Raw genomic sequence first — 26,728 nt, forward strand, 5'->3', positions numbered from 1 at the left:
GCAAATTTGCTTATGTCACTATCTATTCTCTCATCTATGTCGTTTACGTAAATTGTGAACAACAATGGGCCCAACACTGACCCCTGAGGAATACTGCTTGTGACGTGCCCCCATTCTGATATCTCCCCATTTATGCAAACTCTCTGCTGCCTATTCTGTGCCTTAAGTTTCCTCAATAGTAAATTTGTAAAACTGTGTTGAGATTCATTAATCAATTTATGCCTATCAAGATGGCTATGAATTGCTTCAGCAGTTATCGATTCCATAAATTTTCCCACTATCAATTCCCTCATCAATTCTATGATTCACATCTTTCACAGACTCATCTGCTGACAAGTCCACTCCCAAATATATTCACTTCCTCCCTAAAGCCTGATATCCAATCTCTCATTACTAAAGTTTTTATCCTCATCACCTTACTCCTTCCTATGTTTACTTTTAATTTCCTTCTTTTACATACCCTACCAAACTCACACAACAACCTTTGCAACTTCTCTTCACAATCTCCCAAAAGCATTGTGTCATAAGCAAAAAGCAACTGTGACAACTCCCACTTTGTGTTAGATTTTTTATCTTTTAATCCCACACCTCTTGCCAACACCTGAGCATTCACTTCTCTTACAACCCCCATCAAAATACATTAAATAACCATGGTGACACCATACATCCCTGTCTAAGGCCAACTTTTGCTGGAAAATACTGTAATCTCCCTCTCTCCTCCATACCTAACCCGAGTCTCACTATCCTCATAAAAACTCTTCACTGCTTTCAGTAACCTACCCCCTATTCCATATACGTATCTGCCACATTGCCCTTCCCTATTTACCCTATCATACGCCTTTTCCAAATCCATAAATGCAATAAAAACCTCTTTATAGTGCTACAATTTAATAAAACATTTTAAATTAAAAAATAATACTTTACCTGTACTTGAGAGTGTTTGCCTCCAGTTCTTGGGGCTCTTAAAAGGGGATGAGCCTCAACTTCCACACTCTGCTCAGGGCTTCACTGACTGGGAAAATTCTCAGTCGCACACCAACAAATACACCTAGAGCTCTCATGGAAAGAGATTGTGTGAAGAATTCGTAGCATACAAATTCCTAAACAGAATCACATTATCATTTTTCATAATACACATCACAAGACCAAAATACATATACAGGATATTAAAAGTCTGTTCAGTGCAAATTATTTTTATTATTTTTGCAATAATTATTCCTTAAAACATTTCCTGTCTCATTAAGCTGATCATAGAGGATCAAGAGTATCACAAGGAATAACTGACACACGCCGCTCTCTACAAGTGCTTCAGGCGTGACCCTTATCAGCCTCCCCCTCACCCCCACCCCACCCCTCTACCCTCCCCCTACCCACCCTATAATCCCATATTTCACCTTTGCCCTTAAAGCTCAAGGATCAAATTCTATTTCATAATCAATCCCACCAACCTTAGGACTACAAGGCTCTGTAGCCCTAGGAGCAACAGAAAACAGTTATGTGTAAATATGGAATGCCAGCTGTCTATAGTTACACCAATATAACAATCAGTAATGCCCTCTAAATAAACTCTGAAGACTTGCCGAGATGGCTTCACACCTTCAAGACAGTGTTAAAATGTATGATAGTTAAAATTTTACTGGTGCACTAAGCTGATGTGTGAGGATTGCAGCAGCCACACACACGCACATAGATGCCTGCTGCTCGTTGTGTTGGTGGGGGGAGGCCATAATGTGGGACATATAACACATGGCAGAGAAGAGTGGCTCACTCACTAGGGTGGCAGGACTAGTTTTGCTCTGCTATTGGTGTGGGTGACAGCTTAGACTCTCCTAACTCTCGTTGCTACACAACCATAACTACCACAGCTATAGGATACATGACTGCAGTGTCCAGGCCATCACCCATCACCATCACCCATTTCATAATTTTCCACACACTTTGTAAATATCACGAGGGAATAAAGAAAAAAATATAAAATGCTTGTCAACTTCCACTAATAGCAATTGTGACAATGCCACTGATTCACTCAAAATGAAAAGCCACAATGCTTTTACCAGTAAAATCAGTAGCTATGACAAAGTCTAGGAAGGCATGTGGACCTGATGCTGGCTCATCACCAAGACCAAATTATACAAATTGTTGTCAGTTCCAATGAAAAGCTGTATTATGTACTGTATATGAAAGACAATAAAGGTCATCATAAAAACACAGTCTAGAGAATGCATCAGTATCTGGGATTAACAGATTTTGCTATGTAGTTAACAGAGGGGGGCAAGTACTACTTACTTTTACTGCCAAATAGTTTCTTTGTTTACAAATTTAGTGCCACATTTTTGGCAACAAAAACTTTGGGAAATCCAATCCTGAGTTATAAAGCTTAGCGAGATGAAGCTTAAGATGGTGAGTGTGAGCCTTAGTGGCCCCTGCACTAATGTTGCCGCCTCCTTAGGCTCCCCACAAATCACCGTCACAACTTGCCTCACCTATCACAATCTGCAACATCACTTTTTTTTTTCCTGCAAACATTGCTCTGGGAAGCTGTAAAAGATAGATTCACAACATATGATATGCTGGCTGTCTTTAATAGCAAGATGCATAAGAACTGTGAGCTGCCCTGGGCTTATAAAGCACACTAATAATGGGGCTCACACCTAATGCTCCACAATATTCAAGCCAGGGTTGTGACTTCTTACCACTAAGATCACCATAACAACTCTGCATTATATACATCTCAGTCAAACTGATAAAAGGAATATACCTGTCATCAATGATAATAGTATTTCACTAGGCAAACAACATCAGCATATACATTCTAATATATTTAGCATATCACTCCAGCAATCCTTGCCTGTAAGATCTATCTTGATTAGAATTGATCTCAAGCTATCAAACAAGATAAAAAATAAATAATTACACAGTACATAATTCACTAGGACAAATAAATTCCCTGCAACAGCCTGGTCTAGGAGCAGTTTAGTTATGGGAAGTAAAGGAAGGCTGGGACAGTAAAGATTACCAGGTTGTGCTTGTTATCACTATCTCCAGGGGTACACACTTTTATAAAGATTAATTCAATAAAATTATTGGTAAAGTTCATAAGAGTAATTGCAAATGCATAGATAAATAAACAATTCTTATTGAGATCCCAGTTCATGATATCCATGAAAAACATGGTGAAATATAATTATACTGTTCTTTGATTAAACACAAGAAAGAACAAAATCATATTTCTCCCTTCCGTGCCCCATGGTCATGTTTATGTCACTTTTACCACGCACGCACACACACACATTTGCTGTAGAAGCATAAATACTATCACAATCTCCTTTCCTACAACAGTCTAGTCAAAATATCTCGGATAATATACAGGCCCATACACAAACATGACCACATCTGGAGGTGTAGTGTAACAGATGCCACTAACTCTGATAAGCGACCTATTGTCTTTAATTATCTATCTATCTGGGAAGATACAATTGTTACTCAGAATATGTATGATTTCTAGAACTGCTAAAGCTAACCAGTACAGTGTCTTATGCTTCACGTTTGCTGAGGTAATTAATAGCAGGTTTTGTTCAATGAGCATAATTTCCTTATGATCAATCCCTTTCTTGCTTTATAATTAAGTACATATTCAATAAAGAAAGGTACATCAAACCTTTCTTAATACTTAAGAAATGGTTTAATACAAAGGAATTATGTGCTTATCACTGAAAATGAAATAATAATGTGTATGTGTACTGGTAACTAATAAAACATAAATGCTTCTGTGCTCTCAATGTAAACCAAATTCAAACAACAATACAAAGGAAAGTAGAGTAATAGAACTAAAACATTTCTTGGGGAAGTTTGTACTGCATATGGAAAACTAACAGGAAACACATCACATGTCGACTAGTAAGGACTTAAGAAGCCTACTTACACAAGAAAAAAATAGAAACTTGGCTGAAAATTTTCTTTTAATATCACAAAACCTATCAATGTAGTTTTGAGAAATAATTCCCTGCCAAGCACCTGAACATGAACCAAACACCACTGTGTTTTACTTGACAATAACCAAACCGACTTTATAATAAAAATATTTGTTTTGTTATATACCTGTACCACTAAAATCACAAGAATAAAAGTTTGGATCCAAACTCTAATTGACAATCATTTTGCATCTACTGAAAAGCTTGCTGATGGTCATGTGTTCACCTTGGCTGACTTGCTCTCCACAAGTCTAGGTGTAAAACAATGCACTTTATGGTGAATGTGTGCTCATGTGGTAACGCAGGATAAATATAAATAGTATTTGTATAGCAATAGTTATGACCTAGGGACTTTACAACACATATTTACACAACATATTTCTAGGAACCCCTGCCTAGCCTCTCCACCACCCATAGATGACACTATCACACATGGATAAGGCTAAGGTGCTGCACCAGTGTGTGCCCAGTGCCCACATAATGGGCAGGGCATGAGGCAGGGGCCAGGCCAGGGTACCTTCATACATTGGTTCACTAGCTCAAGGAATTACTATGGCCGTGTGTCTGGAACTGATTCTGTATCCAGAAGTGGGGGCTCAGACCCTCCTGCTTCTGTGTCTCCTGTTGTTGTGTCTCCTGCTACTAGTGTTAATCCACTACTACTATTGTTGCGGACTATGGTGGTGTCTGCTGGATATATTAACTGCTGCTCCTGAGAGGTGGAACAATCACCACATTCACCCTCAGATGATAAAGTGCTCTGTGTTGCAGTTGTAGTAGCATTACTGCTACTTGTGTTTGGACTAGCACTACAATCAGGACCTATTTGACTACTACTGGTGGTGGTGGTGGTGGTGGTGGTAGCGGCAGTGATGGTAGTGGTGGTGGTGGAGGTGGTAACAGATGTGATTGTAGAACTAGAGCAAGAGGTTGATGGTTCACTCTCTGGATGAAGCTTCAGGGCCACAACTAGATCATGTAAGATTTCGGTTTCCTTCTCATCAATGAGTCTGAAGCGGTCATTGAAGAGTATGAAGTGTGCAAAAATACAATTAAGATGGGCATGCAGGTTAAGCAGCACCATCTCACGGAAATGGCTGTGATACAGGTGAGCCAGCACGTGGAACAGCAACCGGTGAATTTTCTTTACAATAGACTCGAAAGAAACAGGAAAGTCGTTTTCTGAAATTTAAGACATTATATGAGCAAAGAATACTGAAATTAAAGATTTTTATAAATGTATATACAGGTGCTCCTCGATTTACGATGGGGTTATGTTCCCACAAATGCTTCATAAGTCGAAAATACGTTAAGTAGAAGTTGAATACAGTGGACCCCCGGTTAACGATATTTTTTCACTCCAGAAGTATGTTCAGGTGCCAGTACTGGTCGAATTTGTTCCCATAAGAAATATTGTGAAGTAGATTAGTCCATTTCAGACCCCCAAACATACACATACAAACGCACTTACATAAATATACTTACATAATTGGTCACATTCGGAGGTAATCGTTATGCGGGGGTCCACTGTACAGTAGAACCTCGTACCTACTGATTTGGTATCCACGGTTTTAGTTATCCAAGGTTTACTGTGTCCCAAAAATACCTCTTAATATTGCATAATAATTGCCTCAAAGCACAAAGGTAGAAAAGTTGGCAGTTCTTCAAAGCCTAAGAGAAGCCATGAAAAAGTGATAATTCTCCACTTATTGTGCATAATTTATCAATTAAACTTTATAATAGGTATGTATAGGACTTGCATATAGGGTTTGCTACTATCCACGGTTTCAGTATCCATGACAGGCCCTTGGAACATTTCCATCGTGGATACAGGGGTCCTACTGTATTTGCTAAATAAGTAAATAAATAGCTGTCACTGAATAAGTAAATAAATAATTACTTTAACTAAATACATACCAGTATTGAAAAGTAAATAAATGAATACGAGTTATGGACTTGCCACCTTCATGATGGGGTAATTATCTCAAGTTTAATTGCTTTTGCAGTAAGCTGGACCATCCTAAGTTGAGGAGCACCTGTATACAGGTGTTACCGAATTTTTATTGATAAATCACTGTAGGCAAAAGTACACTAAGAATCATTTCTTCAGAAACCAGTACATACAGTACTTTCAGAAATTACCTCATAGAAAATTTATTCTTAAAATGGTACTTACATCAATTAATCTTATAGTTTATCTAATAATGCTCACCCAAGTAGTGTTACATTGTACTTTTATTGGAATTTCTAGGTCACCTATTATTATACAGTATTTACATTTTAACATGTTTAATCTGCTGTTCAAGGTTAGGATAATATAGAAAAACGACAAAACACAGTATCCAAATCTGGTTGCATGGGCCAATAATCGAGAAACTGGCATAATACAATCAAAATCCAGAATTTGTATGTTTTTTGAATCCATGAGATTCATTTATAACTTTTGAAAGGGCATTTCATATACAAGGCACCGAGAAGAAAATCGACCAACACTAAATGTCAAGTTTGAGAAAATCACACAAAGTTCTGCAACATGCCTGCCATAATATCTCAGTAACCAACCATGCAATTTTGATCAAACTTGTCTTGTTTTAAAACAAATTTAATGACCTTTAATGTGGTATGAGGAGTACTTCAATTTTCTCAGGAGCTAAATCACCGTTTTTAGGTACGATCACATGGTCTATCATCCCTTTACAAAGAAATAAATTTTTTATCTTTATTCTCAAAGGGATAAGGAAGGGTAAAAGCAACACACACAACTGCCAATCTAAGTGATGTATATGAAACTTGAAAGAATGGTAAACATTTTGGTACAGAAAAAACTTTTTGCTCACTGGCAAATTAGTTGGTTTTCTTCTCATTACCTCATACCTACAGTACTCAAATATTCATGGGTTTTATCACAACTAAAATTCTGAAAGAAAATTATATTTTATTTAATACAGTATTTAATTCACACTCATTTAGCTTCTCTTTTCAAACATTACTTATAACTTAACTTGCATATCACTTCCCCCCCCCCTATCATCTGTAGTCATATATCAATTCCAACTTTTTCATCAACATGCAATCCTAGGCATATTCTAGCCTCACACTAAAGTCTTCAGTAGTGAAGTGGGTCCAAACACAGCACTGCCTTAATTTTAATTGCCTCTTAGTGTCTCAATCCTTATGGGTTCAGATTTTTCCCAATACATATATGTAACAGCCTGGTGGCTAAAGATCCCGCTTCACACACAGAGGGCCTGGGTTCAATTCCCGGCGGGTGGAAACATTTTGAGATGTTTCCTTACACCTGCTGTCCTGTTCACCTAGCAGCAAATAGGTACCTGGGTGTTAGTCGACTGGTGTGGGTCGCATCCTGGGGGACAAGATTGAGGACCCCAATGGAAATAAGTTACAGTCCTCGATGACACACTGACTTTCTTGGGTTATCCTGGGTGGCTAACCCTCCGGGGTTAAAAATCCGAACGAAATCTTAACACAGTAAAGTACAAAAAATGGCAATAGTTACCAAACTTAGTAGGGAAGATAGTCTCATCGTTGATGGTCTTCTGTGTAAAGGTCATGACATAGTCAACATACTGGGGTGCTGCCACTCTGGTTTTCTTGCCCTTCTCATCAAACCACAAATACTGCCTCGTTGCAGGTCCAGTCATGTCAGGACACCCACTCATAGTGCAGTACTCACACACAGTCCCATACAACAGGTTGATGTGTTGGAAGAAGTCAATGGCTGTAAAATTAAATGATTTATACACTTTTAGACATTGTGAACTCAAAATTACATATACGTACAGATTTACATTAGTCAGAAGATCTATAAAGGGAGTCAACAGTTACCCATTATTTCACTCAAGATTTCCACATTTGAATAATGGTTGGAACTATTCAGAAAGAATAAACATTAAAATGTTACAAAGTTGTCATCTGCCTTGAACTATTATAAAAAGTCTGCTTTTAACTTTATAATTGTCAAGGATGAACCAGAACATTAACTTCAATTTTCATAATTCCTAACATGATACAGTACATTACATTACTATCCTTAAATAGATTTCAAGTCTAACAACTACAAGAGTGTCATTAAGACTACATTTCACCCATACACAACCAGTCAAGGATAAACCCCAGGTGTATATACAGTGTATATGCATTGCTGCTATGCTTACACACCAGACAAGAGATACAGTGCATTTAAAATACATTCACTCCAGCTGTTTTCATAAGTTCAAGTCAGTTTCTGATCATCTGGGCTATGATGCCTATGTTTTGCTATATTGGACTGCATAAAGTAAGCAACAACCTGACTGATAATAATAATAATAAGCTTATTTCTCTGTAAAGGTTACAATGTGTAATGTACAATTTTGATTTGCTAAGTACAAAGACAGCCACTACCATGCCGAGGCATTTCGGGCAAACTAATCCCAATACATAGCAACTAATTAAAACTACATAAGATAATAGTATATAATAATTATACTTAAAACTAAACATGGAATAGTGGTTAGCTGTTTTACAATCTTGTGTCTAACAAAAAGGCCTAGTCTGGGACCAGGCTTCAGGAAATATCGGCTTCCCTTCAAATTATCTACAGGCAAACTACAGCAAAGACTCACCATTAAATCTACATACAGATGACCTAAAAAGTTCCCTCCCTGCCCCACCTCCCAAAGAAAGGCTCAGTTAGTTTTGCATTTATTTTTTTTTATATTTTACACCAAAACTAAGAGAGCAACCTAATCTACCTTATTTTATAATTCTGCGTGCATAATATAATTTACCTTAACCCTTTGACTGTTTTCGACGTATAAATACGTCTTACGAGCCAATGTTTCTGACGTATATATACTCAATAATTCTAGCGGCTTCAAATCAAGCGGGAGAAAGCTGGTAGGCCCACATGTGAGAGAATGCGTCTGTGTGGTCAGTGTGCACCACATAAAAAAAAATCCTGCAGCACACATTGCGTAATGAGAAAAAAAAAACTGATCGTTTTTTTGGAATAAAACGCCGACTTTGAGGTGTATTTTCGTATAGTATTTATCGTTGTATTCGCGTTTTCATGGTCTTAGGTGATAAAATGGAAAACATATTACAGAAATAGAGATGATTTTCATTACTTTTACGATGAAAACGACCTTGAAACTGAGCTCAAAGTAGCGGAAATGTTCGATTTTTACCAATGTTCAAGAGTAAATAAATCACACCACACGTCCAATACACGTCAACTGGGGAGTCTAATATTCTTTCACTAGTGCACTGATATTATTTATACCATTTTTACAATAATGCAGTCGTCTGCATAACAGTAAATTTTGTATTTTTTTGTATGAATAAAAAATCAAAATAGAAAGCAATAATAATATAAGAGGGGCCTAGAGATGTGACTAATGAACAGAGCATATGCTATTTTAGTGCCACGAATGTCTATCTTGTTTATTCTGGACCCTATTTTGAAATTGGCATCTTTTTTAGTTTGCGTGAAATTGGCCAAATTGCCAATTTCTGACCATCATATTGGGTAGTCCAAATTAGTAAATTGGAGGTTTCTTGTACTCAGCTGATAGATAAAATGGAGTTCTAAAGAAATAGCTATGAGTTTGGTCAACTGGAACAATGGAATTGGCTGAAAATAGGGCTCAAAGTCGGCGAAATCGCCGATACGCATATGTCGCCGAGACCGCTAACTTCGCGGGAGCATATTTCCACGAGTTTTCGACCAAATTTCGAACTTTTGGTGTCATTACCATCGGGAAAAGATTCTCTATCATTTCATAAGAAAAAATAATTTTTTTTTTTTCAAAAATTGAGCGACATAGAATGACAGTTTCAGAGAGGGGCCTGAAACAGTCAAAGGGTTAACTAAGAATTTACATCAGTTTCACTATTTTCTTAGGAGGCATGTGAAAAAAGGGTGAATCTGCTGGCGATTTGTATTTTGCCTCATACAAAATCCAGAGATTTCCACTGAAACATTGCTGTATAGTCCTTGTGGCTTAGCGCTTCTTTTTTGATTATAATAATAATCCACTGAAACATCGAACAATCAAGGGGACCTACAAGGAGAGAAGAACCCTTGAAACCAGCCACAGATACTCATTCCAGCAAGCTCTGGATAAAGGAAGTTTTAATACCTTTAGAGCACTTCATCCATGTAGATAATGCTCTTGGCAATAAGAAATAAACACAAGAACAATAATAAAAATAAACAAAAAACTAACATGAACAACACAGTACAAACATATAAGAGCAAGGCATCAGTTAAAAATCCTATTAAAAAGTTAAGGCAGAAACACCCGAGTCATGAGTAAACAGCAAATGTAGTTCCACCAGTAAACTCCTGCTTAGATCCATCATAGTATATAACTTTTTGAAATGTTAGTAATAATTTATCACATGAAGCAGCATTGGCAAAAATCTTAGTATTGCCCCATCTCTAATTACAATAAAAAATAAATGCAATAAAAGTAAGAGTAAATCAAATGTGAAAATTATTAGCACGAGCATTAAAAAGAAAGTCAGATGAATAAACACTTGTATGAATGTTAATTACAGAAGAAATCGCTTCTCTCCCTCCTGTAGCTTAAAACTAAGTACTTGTTAACTCTCTTCCTAAACTGGTTTATACTGTGACTGGCTTGATATGATCATACCTTGGACGAGTTTCGAGAGTTTTCCTACTCCCAGAGCACAACCCTGGGTCAGGCTTGTCAATCAGGCTGTTGCTGCTAGCAGCCTACTGACCCCCCACAGCCCGGTCCTTGACCAGACCTCCCGGTGGATCAGGGCCTGATCAATCAGGTTGTTACTGTTGTTACGAACCACAACCCGGCTGACTGGGCACTGATTTTAGGTATCTGTCCAGCTCCCTCTTGAAGGCAACCAGGAGTCTAATGGTAATTCCTGTTATGCCTGGTGGGAGGTTGGTGAACAGTCTTGGGACCCGAACACTTATTTTCTCTTAGTGTACTAATGGCACTCCTACTTTTCATTGGGGACATACTGCACTATCTACCCAGTTTTTCGCTTTCGTAGGAAGTGGTTACTTGGTGGAGGCACTTGTCCAGTTTCCTCTTAAAGATTTCTAAACTTGTCTCATCAGTACTCACGAAATCAGTGACAATTGCAAACAAGCCATACCACGGGTGGGGCTTGAACCCGTGGTCATCGAGTCGTAAAACTGTCTGACTGTATACACTAGGCCACAATGCAGAAGACCAGCTCTCATCCAAACACGGGAACCCTCACACAAGCAAAGAGCTCCTCTTCCCCTTTCTCCTTCACAGAGAGAACAACAGAAACTGGCCTGTTAGATGTGTACCAAACACGAAACATACAGCACAGACCTAGGCCTGGTGGCTAAAGCTCCCGCTTAACACACGGAGGGTCCGGGTTCGATTCCCGGCGGGTGGAAACATTTCGACACGTTTCCTTACACCTGTTGTCCTGTTCACCTAGCAGCAATAGGTACCTGGGTGGTGTGGGTTGCATCCTGGGGGACAAGATTAAGGACCCCAATGGAAATAAGTTAGACAGTCCTCGATGACGCACTGACTTTCTTGGGTTATCCTGGGTGGCTAACCCTCCGGGGTTAAAAATCCGAACGAAATCTTATCTTATCTTACACCATTCTTAATGTAAAGGCTCACAACAGGTGAAGTAAGGAATAAACCCATGCAGAGATGAGATAGCTAACGAATATTATCATTATATTCATGGGGGAGCGCTAAACCCGTAGGATTATACAGTACCTGTAGGGGGGTAGAAGGCATTTAGGTTCGATTCAAGGAACTGGAGCACAGATCCAATTCCCTAGATCAAGAGCCCCTCACCAGCATCAAGGAACCTCCCTTGAGGGGTTCTAAGTAGTAGATCAGACTATTCCAGCCTAGAATGGCACAAGGCCGCTTACAGATGAGCACTGTCGGGCAATCCACCCACTGGGTGCAGTGGGAGAGCACCTTAAGTGTTTAGGATCCGCAGAACATCCACTTTGAGCTTGATACAAGGCATGTGTCAGGCTTCAATCAAAGATCATTCCCAAAACTGTCACCTACTGATAATGGGGAAGGACCACACCATGGAGGAGCACATGAGAAGCACTGTCTAAACTGGGACCAGGTAAAATGAACAGCCAGCCTTTTGAGTGGGAAACTTGTAGCTGGTGGAGACCCCTCTCGTGCCCGTGTTGTTGTTCACTGCCACTAAGCTGGGTGATTGACCATTTCTCAAAACGCTGCTCAGTGGGCCCCCAACTCCTTCAAAGGGAACTCCTGCAAGCAGGTACCAACCCCTTTGAATGATCTACCAGTCACACCGTTGAAGAAACCGAAACAGACGGCCTTAATTTTACATATACTATTATTTTACAAAATAAATGTCATCTTCGCCTTTGACAAATTCTGAGTTTTTTTTTACGCCCAGAAGCCGGCCTTGGGCCAGGCTCGTCTGGTGCTTGCCTGATCAACCAGGCTGTTGCTGCTGGTGGCCCGCTGACCAACACGTCCTGGCACCTGGTGAAGATACCTGTCCAGTTTCCTCTTGAAGACCTCTACCTTTGTCCCAGCAGCGTTTCTGATGTCTTCTGGTAAGACGTTAATACAGTGTTCCCTTATTGTGCCCACTGCACCCCTGCTCACTGGGTTCATTTTGCACTTTCTCCCATCTCTCACTTTAGTAAGTTATGGCAGTGTGCAGATTTGGGACAAGGCCACAAGTACTTTCCAGGTATGTATGTATTATCATGAAAGATACATAAGCAAACACCAGGGCATATTAGAAAACGTTTCGATCACTGTCCCAGGACTGAAACGTTTTCCAATAAATATGTACTACTGTTTGCTTGTCTTGAAACCAATTTGTCGGTATCTATTACCAACGTTTATACCATGTATTATCACGTCTCTCCTCCGCTCCAGGCGTTCCCGGTGATTTAAATATTTTATTGGCTGTGTGCGCGCTGGTGGTGTGGGAGAAATAGGCCGTATCCTAATTTACCTTGGACGATGAACATTCATTTTGCGAAATAAGTCACTGTCTGACTTTTTTGGGTTATCCTAGGTTCTCTACACATATGCTGCTATGTATGATAATTCTATGTAACTGTATTTGTGTATACCTGAATAAACTTACTTACTTAATATCAAGTCCCCCAGATATATAAACCAAATACCACCGGTTAATTTTCTTCCAGTTACAAAAGGTAGCGAATCCTCCACGAGGGAGGTGTATTCGTGTAGAAAATTTGAAACGGTGCAGTTACTGCAATACTTGGAAGTGAGATTGGAAAACCTGCACAGGTCCCCAGCCTGATGCAAGGCTGGGTGGTGGATGACATAAGAGGATGGACCTCTCTCAGTGCTTTATCATGGTACAACAATTCATCCTCAAAATACTTAGCACAGCTATATGTTCATTACTCTAATGTTAAGTTTTTCTGCTGTGCGTTTTATGTTAGTTTAAAATCTAGAATGAACAAGGATATTTAGGTCTCCAAGGCACTCTTACAGCTCATAACTTACCTAAATGAATTACCAATTTCCCCCTTCCCCAGAGTCTGGGCTGTCTCCACATATGTGGCTGAGTCACAAACGTGTTTGCCTTCATGGCCATTATGCCTATCCTCCGTACCCCAGCTAGTGGTGCAAGTACTTCCGGCCAGCATCTGGCTGACGGCCGTAACAATCAGTAGGTGCTAACGGGTTAATGTTAGCAGTTCCTCAATAAAAGCTATTTTCTAACAGTACTAAATATTCTGAGAAATTATCCTTATTTATTCATCAGTTTCCTTTTCTTTTATCTCCTGCAATATTAGTAAGAACACACGAGATCTCAAGGCAACTACCGTTATTTTCAGCACTCATATTTTAAAACGAATTTCACTAATTCGTTCTTGAAAAAGGTACAAGTGTTCTTTGTGTCGTTACAGCCTCTTTCAAACAAGTTTTTATTTATAAAAGTGATAATCGTGTTGATAAATTAGACATGTGCAACTCTTGGGTATCTTTATTGAGGAAACGTTTCGCCACACAGTGGCTTCATCAGTCCATACGTAGGAGAAACTTGAAGAACAGGAGTGATAATCGGCATAAAATGATTCTGCTTTTGTTTTTCTACGTTTACATTAAAATATCCTATAACATGTAACAGCAATATTTATCACAAAAAATTAGTTATATCGGCCACTTGTCGAGAGAGAAATGAAACAAAATTAATATCTATTCCCAGCATCTGGTAGCACCACAAATCCAGGAACAGCTTAGATAAAATTATCTAATCCCAGCAAATAAAAACTTAATAACAAAGGGAAGAATATCTAGGTCTGATAACAGCCACATTAAATAAAATACTTTTGCAGAGGAAGAATATTTCATTAAAACTGCAATTTTTTCTCACTACCAAACCCGACGCTTTGGGGTGGATAGATCAGAGCAGCATGTGAAAAGATTAAGTCAAGCGCCGGACAGGAGGGAATGGAGGATGTGAGGTGCGGAAGGATTGGAAGAGGATGCAAGGATGGGGAGGGAAAGGATAGGAAAGCAAGTGCATCCGAAAAGTAAGTTTTACTACCATCCTTAGGGATCTATAGTGAAGGGCTATAAGCCATAGAAACGGTCGTACAATACATTCAGCGACTCGGTATACTAAAAGATAGGGGAAAGAGGAATCGCACTGTGAAGATAATGGGTTAAAATAAAAGAAAGACATACACCAGGTGGTGTTAATGTGGACTCCAAGTCACACAGGTGTACTCGGAAATGAAGGCGAGAATAATCGAAATTCTACTAAAATTCTTAATCGGTAAGGGAAATTAGATCAACGATAATAAGTCTGATACAACACAGATAAGAGAATTTTAATGAAATGACATCTCTAGAAGATGAAGCCTACGATCATATACTAGAAGTCCAGTTACAATAAATTGTGCAAGACTGAGGTGTAAATAAGCAACATTATATATGGGTTGTACTCTGATAAACCTCCTACGAAACAGAGACCTCTATGTAATATCAGAAATTACGCACCAACACTTGCTATTTCACTGCCGGCTTAAAGACTGAAAATAAACATAAGAATGGAGTAGCACTACAGTTGGCCAACTGGCCCGTCTTGATGCTGGTGAGGAGGCTCACGATCCATGGAACTGGACTTACCCCACAGTTTATTTACCCTCCTTTCCCAGATCAAAGATATCAGCAACCTACCTGAGTATCTTTATAAGTAGAGCCAACTGCAATTTTAAAAATCATTTTTGTATTCAGTAACCTGAAATTAGTAAATAATGACTATTTCCGAAGCATTTTTTTGTTGTTGTAGATAACTTAATGCAACTTCTGAGCGGCTTCAAACTTAATATGCTGGTTTATTTGAGGTATTTATCTCTTGAGTTTACTAGAGTATGCCTCTTCAGTTCGGCTTCAAAGCCAGTGTTTCTCAGTGGAAGGTTTGAATTAGTTATGGGTTGTGTACATCTTAATTTCCCATTAATTTCCATGTGATAACTTGTCAATAACCTCTGATGTACTTCAAATCTTCAACGATGTTTAACTGCATTAGAAACTTGTGTACACTATTCCTATTGCATGCACCGAGGCAGACGGGGGTGGGGTTATACTACACGGGGTTTACATTTCTCTGATCATGCAGCGACCGAAATTCATCTAGGATTCTACAGGTTTGAAAAAAAGGTAGAGCCTCTTAATGATTTCAATATCTACCTTTAGAAATTCATGTGAGAACATTACTAGTAATTTTAGAAAGAGGTTTAAACAACTCTACAAAGATACTGGCCCTGTTAAACAAATTTCCGAAAAATCCTCCCTCTCTTCCATACCTGTTCGACTTTATTAAAAATGCACAAACCTAATGATCGTGAAAGACCTATTATCAGTTCTGCTGAAAGCAAATGGCACATGAATTACTAGCGTTAGAGTATGGGGAGAAGAGTATTTAGTCTGTCAGACCTGGGAAATCTCTGGACGTGGATTATTTGTACATGTTCCGCTTCGTGGAACATGTAGTACTTTGAACGAGGCCTTAAATGATTTCAGGAGCATCCAATACCTCTTGCGGCCCGGTCCCAGACCACATTTTCTGATCGATGCTGTCTAATACATATTCACATGTAGGAGTATGTTGGATTATGGGTCCATCACGTTAAAAAGTTATCCTATTAAGATATGGTATTAAAAATGTGAAATGAGCTGGAAGAGGTAGTGAAGCAAACGTAAGAGCCAAAACTACCAGTCGATTACAGATTAATGTGGGGCCAAGAACATACACAAGGCACAGAGCGTTTATTCTACATGGGAGGATACACACGTGACTACATGTGATAAGACACTGGGTACCTTGTGATGGCTTGTGTATTCATGGTGTTAAGTTCTCTTGCCACCCGACACTGACACCTGCATTCATCTTTTTCTCTCTCTGCATTTTTTTCCTGATACTCTTCGTTTCTTACTTTTCGCCTAATTGAGAATGGTTAATTATTTTTCCTCTTTTCAAAAGTAAACTTGATAGTAGGCTTTGGGATGTTTGTGTGAAGAAAACACTCACAGATTTCGCTCCTCAGCACTTTTTTAGCTAATTTGGGGAGGCTTCTGGAATCATTATGTAGATGATATTCTAGTCATCGCGCCTAGAAATCTAAGTACATGACATTTCTTCACACTACCAACACTGGAACATACTATTAAGCTGATTGATGAAAAAAAAAACTACCTTTTGCCCTTTCTCTACGTACTGCTGCTCAACGAAGAGGATAAGCTACTGTCCAAAGTAAACAGAAAATCCACACAAAAATGATTTTATATAGCTTTATCCCCACCATGACAGTGGAACCAGAAGAGCCGTAGTTACATTTTTGTCCTCGGCGATTATAGGATTTCAAGCCCGCAATACCTCAAAGATGAGTGCATATATCTTAAGAGGCTTTTAGCCTTCTGCACTTCTACCTTACTATCTCCGATGGCAGGAAACGGGCAACATGCATATATTGGCAGAAAATACTACAACTGAAAGGCCGCCACCAGGGATAGTTCCAGAAGCTTTATAGAGGAGGGACTTAGGGGTGGCACTGGTTGGAAGAAGGGGGAAGCTAAGAGATTAGTCTTTAAGCAGTCATATTTGGGGACTATGAGGGCTGATCTTTTCAGACACTGCTATTGCCTAATACATATACTGTGCTACCAGTCAGTGTCTCCTAGTAATTGGTAAACAAGTTACTGCAAACTTGGACACTGCCAACACGTGACACCAACTCGCAATGCAAATTCATTTCTCAACGATATTTCATCTGACCCTATTTCAGTGTGTCTTTGCTTTAACTATTTCTGTATTTGGATTAAAGAAGTCTCTCATGGCGCAAGTTTTCTTTATTCTTTATAAATGCCATAAACAAATATACATCTATCTACACAATAGGTCTAATGAAAAATGGAAAAAAGGCTTACACACACTATTCACTAAATTCGTGAACACGACAATCACACATCGATAAAAACTGAAATTAAAGGAAAGTTATAATGTTTGTTAAAAAAAAAAAAACTGATCAGTTACTCGAATCTTTGAGCATAACTAAAACCTACTGAAGCCCCCCAGGTCAGGAAGGCAAATTTCATCGCATCATGTAAACAACCCATCCTGTGTGATGCATCACACAAGATGCCAGAGAAATGTTGCTCTTTTATTCCCATAATGCAATTCATCTTATATTAATGAATATACAGGGAAACATAGCTAGCCTTTGTTTCTATTATGTAGTTATAGGATAGTCATCAAGTTGTAGGAACAACAATCTGCATCAAACTACTGCAAACTAAAAAAATACACCTGGTAGCTACTGTCCCCTGGACTACCACACAAACGTGCAGTGAGCACAATGAGCTCTGGAAACTCAGGAACAAGTATTTGAGAAAATTATACAATTAGAAACTATAGCAAAAAAAAAAAGTTCATTATGAAATTCGCAATTAGTTTCAAATGTCAGACTGATAAAACTTTGATAAACTTTAAAATGAAATATAGCAAGTACAATTCTTGTACTACTACTACTACTACTACCACTACTACTACCTCCACCTCTTCCTGCCTATATATAGCCGTCCTACTCCACCTCTGTTAGTGTGACTTTGTCAATGGTCAAAGTCGGACTGAAACGTCGTCGTAAGCTTCTCTCTTTTATGTGCGGGTTGTTTGTGTATCGTTCCAGTCACGGTATTGTGCCTTTTTGTTATTTATTCAGAGAATAGTTTGGTTAAACGTATTTGGCGAAGACCAGTGTCCAGTAGACTAGAGTGTAGAGACTAAACTTGGAGTTCCGCTCTCACCCCCTGGACTGTTATGTTTACCTTTCAAACACTGAAATCTGCCTCTGCTGCCTGGCTTTATCGTTCTCAAGGCTCATTTGTATGTTATACGTCTCGCCTTGTTGGCTCTCAGCTGTCTCACTAAAACTCTATACAGCCAGAGTAATTAGTCAAGTTGGCAAGCTTAACCTTCAGTTGAACTGTTAATTAACACTGAGTTGACTAATGCAATCTGCAGCCAGCTTATCTTCCCAGTTGCTGGCCCCTTAAGGGGCCTTGATGTCGGCGGGAGGCTCTGGATCCAGTGAAATGGACCTGTCCTCCCTTTCCTTGCATTGAACCTGTGCCTCCCATTCCCCATGCTCTATATAACCTCTACAAATTTAGCACTTCCTCCTGATTATAATAATTCCAAGCTGTTAAATTTTTCAGCTTCTAATATGACATACCTTTGCTGAATTTGACGAGTTTCGCGAGTTTTTCTAATCCCGGAGCCTGGCCCTGGGTCAGGCTCGTCTGGTGCTTGCTTGGTTAACCAGTCTGTTGCTGCTGACGGCCCGCTGACCCACATATCCATCACAGCCTAATTGATCTGACAGTGAGATAGTTGTTCAGTTTTTTCTTCTACATCTGTCCCAGCAGTGTTTCTGATATCTTCTGGTAAGATGCTGAATGGTCTGAAACCACGGATGTTGATACAATGTTCTCTTAGTGCGTCCACGACGCCTCTACTTCTCACTGGGTTTATTTTGCACTTCCTCCCATCTCTCTCACTCCAGTAAGTTATGGCAGTGCGCAAATTTGGGACAAGGCCCTAAGTACTTTTTATGTATACATTATCATGTATCTCTCCCCCTCTCCAATGAGGCGTTCCCAGTAATTTAAATGCTTTATTAGCTCTTTGCGGGCAGTAAATAATCTATCTTTTCAAGCTCTGATATCTCTTGCCCTGAACGGGGCCGTCAACACTGAACAATATGCTCTACACTAAAGAATACTGTTTCAACAGTGTCACCATTGGCATTATTCCTCTTGTTTTGAATGTTCTCATTATCCAACTAGTCATTTTCCTAGCTGTCATGACATTTGCCTCGTATATTTTGAAGGAAAGATCAGTCGACATAATTACTTTCGGAGCTTTCACGTTTTCCTTTCCTTCTATTTGATGATCATGAGTTTTGTATAACATCCCTTTAGCATTCTTCATTCTTCCCATATCTAAACAGGTGGAAATAATTCATGTTAATTAAGCGCGCAACCCATGCGAGTCATTCAGTACAAACACCCCATGATCACATCTGTTAAATGCCTTTGCAAAATCCGCGTATACCAGATCTGCGTTTTAGTTTTTTCCAGCGCCTCAGTAACTGTCGTAGTAGTTTAGCATTTGTGACAGGCCTCATCTCCCAGCTCAAACCATGATGATTTGGGTTGTGCAGGTTGTGCTGTTCTATAAACTTTGTAATTTGGCGTCTCATCACTTTCAAAAGACCTTCATGATGTGGGATGGTAAGGCTACTGGTTCGTAATTTTTGGTTAGCTTTCTATTGCCTCTATGTGACTGCTTTCGACAGTTCTACGTTCTCAACCTAGCCTGAGGCCAGACTTCCTTATTACTACCACCCGCACACTTCATAGCCACCATATTCTTACTGTTCTACAACTGTCGATTTGGTTCACTTCTCTACTGCTCTAATGTTGTGAAAGTGTTTCCCCAATGTTTCTGTAGTCATGGTGGTAATAAATTTCAGTGTGTATCTAACTACGTTTTCTTGCTCCTCTCATGTTGGTCTCTGGTTATCTGCCTTATCTATGAGTATTTTGTGTCATGATCATGTCTTCTCTTTCCATTCTTCTAGTGTCGTAAGGATTGGCTTGTACACTCGCGGATGTGTGTTTACAAGGGGTTCAGTCCTAACTCCAGCCTCGGCCTCTTAAATTTTGTCGACGGACATTACTGGTTTCTAGTCTCTAACCCAATCATATCTACTCTTAATACTACATATATGTTTGCCCCATATTTTTCAAATCCAGTTGGTTCAACTTTCCTACTACCTTAAGCCTATATAGTTCTTCCCAGCATATTTGCAACACGTCTGTTTAAGATTCTCTCCAAATCCTCTCGAACGCAGTCCACGCTTTCCAGCATCTCCAATCGCTATCAATTTTCCTGAATATACTGTCATAATTCATGTCTTCCCTAGTCCTCTCTTCCAGAGTCATCAGGTTCAATCCCTTTAGTCTCTCCTCGGTTCTGGAACGAATTTGAATGTAAACCTTTGAATCTGTTCAAGGTTCTAAACATATTGGATCAGGGGAGGCTCTGCGCTGGTGCTGTATATTCTAAATTAGGCCTGACAAGCATTGTGCGGTCCAAAAAAAATTGATCACTAAGGTTGGAGAACATTTTTCAGAAATTCTCTAAGCTTCATAGAGGCCGTGGTGAGCTCCAGCTATTGGGCTAATCTCTTAAATTTTTGTAGTATGACACGATTTGTCTGTGCATATTGGAAAGAGTAAAGAGGGAGAACAGGGAGAAAGGAGAGGGTCCGATTGAGGTTGGTCTGTGGCTTGCCCCAGTCTCTGGTGACACCGTTCAACCACAACATAACATGCACCTGCACACCATCACATACCACGTGTGTGTGGGAATATGTAGTCCTGCATAGCCATCATAACTTGGTTTAGTCTATCAATGGAAACTACCTCAGTAATAGCAACGTTTGCAACATCTGCTGGTAGAAGGCTGGAGGTCCCAGCAGTTTCAACCTGACTTCCAATTATAGTAGGATTGTCATTCAACTCGCAAGTAGCCTTTGACGGTCTATTTTAGTGTCATTGGCAAGCTTACGTCGCTATTTATTCTCTCATCAGTATAGTTTATGTGGATCGTGAACCGTCAACAAGGGTCCCAACTAATGATACGATACCGAAATTTTGGCCCATACCGATACTTTTCTATATATTTTGTTTTTAAAATTATGACTAAGTTCAATAAAAAAAGTATTTCTTACAGCACAATAAGTATTAAACAAAGTAAGGTTAAATATTCGATAACTTAATATCTCTCAAATGACAATGTCATTATTCATTACTTGGCCTGTGTTAAGTACAGGTTGTCGAAGACACTGCGGGCGTAACTCTCACAATCATGTTATTTTTAAGCACACACGTAATATTAGTATCGGGTGGTATCAGCTATTTCTTTAACAGATACACAAAAATGGCCTATACATCCCTTGTCCTCACACTGACCCTTGTGGCACACCACTCTTAAGTGCCATTCTGATTTCTCTCCAAAAACACAATATCTGTTATCTATCGGTAAGCCATGGTTCAGTCCAGGAAATAATTTCTCCTGCTGTGTGTGCCGTTAATGTCTTAATCATTCTCCTGTGTGTAACTATCAAAGGCCTTAATGAACTCCATATACACAGTATCGTATTCTGTATCTTGATTTCCCGCCTCTAATACCGTAAGTAAAAATGGTTAGTAAATTCGCAAGGCAGGAACGTGCCTTTGTAAAACAGTGCTGAAATTCGGTGATCATAGTTCTTTTAAAGTGCCTTCGAATTATAACAATTATTGGTTCCTTCAACTTTCCCCTCAAGGAAGGTTCCTTGATGTTGGTGAGGGGCTCTTGATTTAGGGAATTGGATCTGTGCTCCAGTTCCCCGAATTAAGCCTGAATGCCTTCCACATCCCCCCCCCCAGGCGCTGTATAATCCTCCGGGTTTAGCGCTTCCCCCTTGATTATAATAATAATAATCCTTCAACTTTCACACAATTCAGGCTAGGCTAATTAATCTACAATTTAAAGCTATTTTTCATTTATCCGGTAAAATACCCGTTTGTAGTGATGTGTAAGAGACTAGTAACAACCCGGTTACTCGTTTGGCTTCAATATATTAAACGCATGAGGACCATGTCACTAGTGACTGATATTGCACATGTTATTTTCGTCCTGACCAATATAATAATCATTTAATTTCTGGGATTTCGTTTGTATCCTTGTGGATAATGACAAAGGAAATAAGTGGTGCATATTTCTTTGTCACTAACAGTAAACAGACTTGAATTACATTTAAGTGGGGCTATCTTCACCCTAATCTTATTCGTATATATCTGAAAGAAACAGTATTAGTCTTTGATTCCCTCAACCTTAATTTCATATTTTCTTTTGGCTTTTATTTACCAGTAAAAGTATTTTCACCCAAGGGATGTTTAAGTATTGTTTATCCATTTAGGGTCATTCATGTTTGATTTAAACTCACTATTAGGAATAACTGCATGAGTGATACCATCCTTCACTATTATTTAATACATGGCGGGGAGCTGTAACCCATTGAGAGTCATACACCTGCAGGGATTTGGAAGGCATCAGATTCGGTCGAAGAAAAGGTGGGTAGTTCCATGTTTTTTATATTAATAGCGTGAGGTGAATCCTATTCCTCCACCCACGGACCACACCCATTTGAACGGCCGAGGTATTCTTTCAGCATTTAGTTTGATATTTCGAAGTACCGGAATTTATCAAAACCAATTAATGATAAGTGATAGAGAACAACTTTTTTTCGTAATATCTGACGTTGTGCCAGACTGCACCAATTTTCACTGCACTGAATACCTGTTCAGCACCTCGTAAATAATGAAATTGAAGCCGGAGCCTATGAAGCTATTTTGCATTAGCTGGATTGCCGTTCTTTTCTGTCACATGAACACTGAAGACAATATAAATCTTACAAACTCATACTTACATGCATTTTACAATTTAACTTTGCTGTGTTAATAGTATGTGTAATATTTCCGCAGATTACGTCAGGTCTGAGAAAGAGCAGTGGGGGGGGGGGGATGATCCCAGAACTATTACCAAATATACTAACAATTATATCAATAATGATTTGACACGTCGAATTAGCTAAACTGAGATAAATTATTAATTACCGGATATAATTAGTCTAGGATGAATATAAAAATTATTGAGCAAAGCGTAGTACCGTCATCAGTGAGCTGGTCACACAAAGGCCCCTGTTGAGACCTTGATGTTCCCAACTTTGATGTCAGTCCACTTATGGACGAGTTGATCACTCGCACCAATTAGTACTAATTATGAGAGAACGAATTCTTTGTTTATTTCGATAAATGGCGTACCTAACAATCGCCAGAAGTTCTGCAGTGTCGTAAAAAAAAAAAAAACTATTTAAATGCTGTACCGTCTGTACCAGTTTCGAAGGGTTTTCTACCGTCGCTGCAGGCTGCTGCTTTTGATGGTCTGCTGGCCCGGATAGCCATCACAGCCTGGTTGATCCGGCACTTAGCTGAGGTAGCGATCCAGTTTCCTGTTGAAGGTATCTACACTTTGTTCCGGCAATATTTCTGGTATCTCCTGGTAGCAGTTTGCATAGTCTTGTACCACGGATGTTGACAACACTCTTATTGTGAGGAAATGGTATGGAGATACCGACAAGATGTGGAAAAAGACACTTATGTACAGTTCCACTAATACTACTACTACCACCTCTACCCACGCGTCACTTCACCTGACTCCTGCCACTATATATATGCGTTTTTCTTAGTTTTCTCTGTATTAGGACTGAAGAAGCCACTCGTGGCGAAACGTTTCCTTTAATAAATGTCCTGAACTGTACATAAGTGTCTTTTTCCACTCTTATTGTGCCATGATACTCTCCTACTCTTCACCGAGTTTATTTACTTTCTCATATATATCTCACTCCTGTAAGTTATAGTAATGTTTAACCCTTAAACTGTCCAAGCAGATCTACGTTCATATGCGTAGTGCTCCAAAAGTAGATCTACTTTTTTTTATATATATTTTCAGATATAACAAAAAAAAGTAGATCAAAGTTTTTTTTAACACGTTTTCAAATGTAAAAAAAAAATCTCCTTTGTTTACATACTTTCAAATGTTGAAAAAACGTAGATCTACGTTGGGACCAAGCCTTCAAGTATATTCTACATTTTCCACTCCTAATCTCTCTCCTGACCTTCGCATTTGCCATATTTTGTTCTCTATATGGTAGATAAGCCAACATTATTCCCAAGCTTTTATATGTACCTTTCATTTTACGAGACGATGCTCCTATTTTATGTATCCTATGCCCGTTCTGAGTTCTCTCTATCCGTATCTAAGTACTTGGATTTTTTTCATCATAAAACATTATTTTACACTAAGTGTTATCTGACCGTAATTTCTTTCCACGAAAGCTACTTTAATACTTATTTTGGTATCGTCTTGCCGGCAAAGGGTGATAACGAACGTGTTGCTAATGCTTGTATCAATATCTACTACAAGAATGACAGTAAAGGCGCCACGACGATACTTCAGGGTACTGAAGTTTTTACTTTACTTTATCTTGTTTAATACAAGCGTGTGTTCTATTAGAAAACTGAATATACATTTTCATATTTTTTCCGTTATACCCATCTACATTTTATGGGCTATCACTCCATATCACACTTGTGTAATGTCTATGTAAAGTCCGTTTAGACTACGTCCCCTCAAGGAAGGTTCCTTGACGCTGGTGAGGGGCTCTTGATCTAGGAAACTGAATGTGTTCCAGGTCCCTGAATTGAGCCTGAATACCTTCCATCCCCCCCACGTGCGCTGTATAATCCTACGGGTTTAGCGCTCCCCCATGATTATAACAATAATGTGGACTACGTGTATGGAGTTCATTACCTTTGTAAATTGTGAGTTCATTACCTTTGTAAATTGTGAGTTCATTACCTCTGTAACTTGCTCAGCTATCAAAACTTTGGAGTCCAGTCCCTGGACCCATTATGTACCTCTGTAATCTTTTGACTACCGCCCACAGGTTGGGTATGGGGTGCATAATAAACATATTAAACTAAAACTACGTCTATGTTTTGGTGTTCTTCCAAAGCTTCCGTGATTTAGAAATAATTATCTAACACATGTGGCAAACATGATGTTCCCGCTCTAAATTTGTAGTGTTATGAAGGTCACGTGTTTCCATAAAATCAATAATTTGGCGTCTCGCCACACTTTCCAAGGTTTTTATTATGTGCGATGTCTGGACAAGAAAGGTTACAGTCCACCTTTAAAACAAGCGTTTCCTACTAAATTTGGGATGCTGAATTAAAATCTGAACTTAATTAGCTTTGCTCCAACACGTACAATTTGAGAAACAGAACCCCACGGTGTACGGTTTCACTAAGACCGCCATCATGGTTTAGAGAAACCTGACGACCAGTTTGATGACCAACTACTGGTAATATGGAACAAGGGAAAAAGCATGGGAGTAACTTGCCATGATTGTGGCCAGATCTACCTGAAGTTCATTACCTTTGTAACTAGTTCAGCTATCATAACTTTGGGGTCCAGTCCCTGGACCCATTATGTACCTTTGTAATCTTTTAACTACCACCCACAGGATGGGTATGGGGTGCATAATAAAGATATTAAACTAAGCTGAGGTAATGTTTGTATGACTGGAATTTTATTTTCTATATCTAGTATAGATACATATACATAATATATATACATTATTATATATATATATATATATATATATATATATATATATATATATATATATATATATATTATTTAGGTAGTAGGTTGGTAAACAGCAACCACCCAGGGAGGTACTCTTACGACACGCATGGCTTACGGAGGAAAAATTCTGTTCCACTTCCCCATGGGAATAGGAAATAAACAAGAACTAGAAAGAAAATAGCAGAAAACCCAGAGGGGTGTGTGTGTGTATATATATATATTTGTACATGTATGTGTAGTGCGACCTAAGTGTAAGTAGAAGTAGCAAGACGTACCTGAAATCTTGCATATTTATGAGACAGAAAAAGACACCAGCAATCCTACCATCATGTAAAACAATTACAGGCTTTCATTTTACACTCACTCTCTGGGCCTCACCTCTGCACTATAAAAGGCTCATATCTCATGCTTCAGCCTCACATGGTTCAAGACTATGAAGCTCAAGACATCTCTAGGCTGAGGGACTGACCGCCTCAAATTATTCCTTCAAGATTAATGCACTGATCACAATCTTCACATCTTGACTGCTACTGTCTTCATATTAGCAACCTTTGTATCAGACTGATGAAGCCTATTTAGGCCAAACGTTTCTATATATACTAAACTGTCGCACATATCTTACTTTTTCAAAAACAATGTCCAGAATAACTATATGATACAAAAGAAATCAACTGGCAAGTTCACGATGATCTGGAAAAGTAGATTTGTGAACTGATGTGCAGTATTGTCCAATATTCTTGACATAAATAATTTCATTATATGAACAAGAATTTTTTGTTAAATATTATACAAAGAAAATCAGATTATTAGTACATTATACGAAGCGCTAGATTCGTGTGTTGTTCAGTACAAGTAATTCTGGAGGCTCGATCATCCGTCCGCTAATCTTTATACCAACC

The 26,728-nt window shown here is 39.0% G+C and overlaps 1 protein-coding gene across 1 annotated transcript in view; it reads right to left on the bottom strand.

Moving 5' to 3' along the window:
• Nucleotides 1-1,177: 1,177 nt before the first annotated feature.
• LOC128691828 (MOB kinase activator 2) overlaps nucleotides 1,178-26,728 on the bottom strand; it is a 34,132-nt gene continuing 8,581 nt past the window's right edge. Inside the window, exons 3-4 of the mRNA XM_070101027.1 lie at nucleotides 7,489-7,710; nucleotides 1,178-5,153 (exon numbers count right to left, since the gene is read on the bottom strand). Coding sequence (XP_069957128.1) covers nucleotides 4,522-5,153; nucleotides 7,489-7,710 — 854 coding nt within the window. The 3' untranslated portion in view covers nucleotides 1,178-4,521. The remainder of the gene's footprint in view (nucleotides 5,154-7,488; nucleotides 7,711-26,728) is intronic.

Source organism: Cherax quadricarinatus, chromosome 75 (assembly GCF_038502225.1).
Source record: "Cherax quadricarinatus isolate ZL_2023a chromosome 75, ASM3850222v1, whole genome shotgun sequence".
NCBI lineage: Eukaryota > Metazoa > Arthropoda > Malacostraca > Decapoda > Parastacidae > Cherax > Cherax quadricarinatus.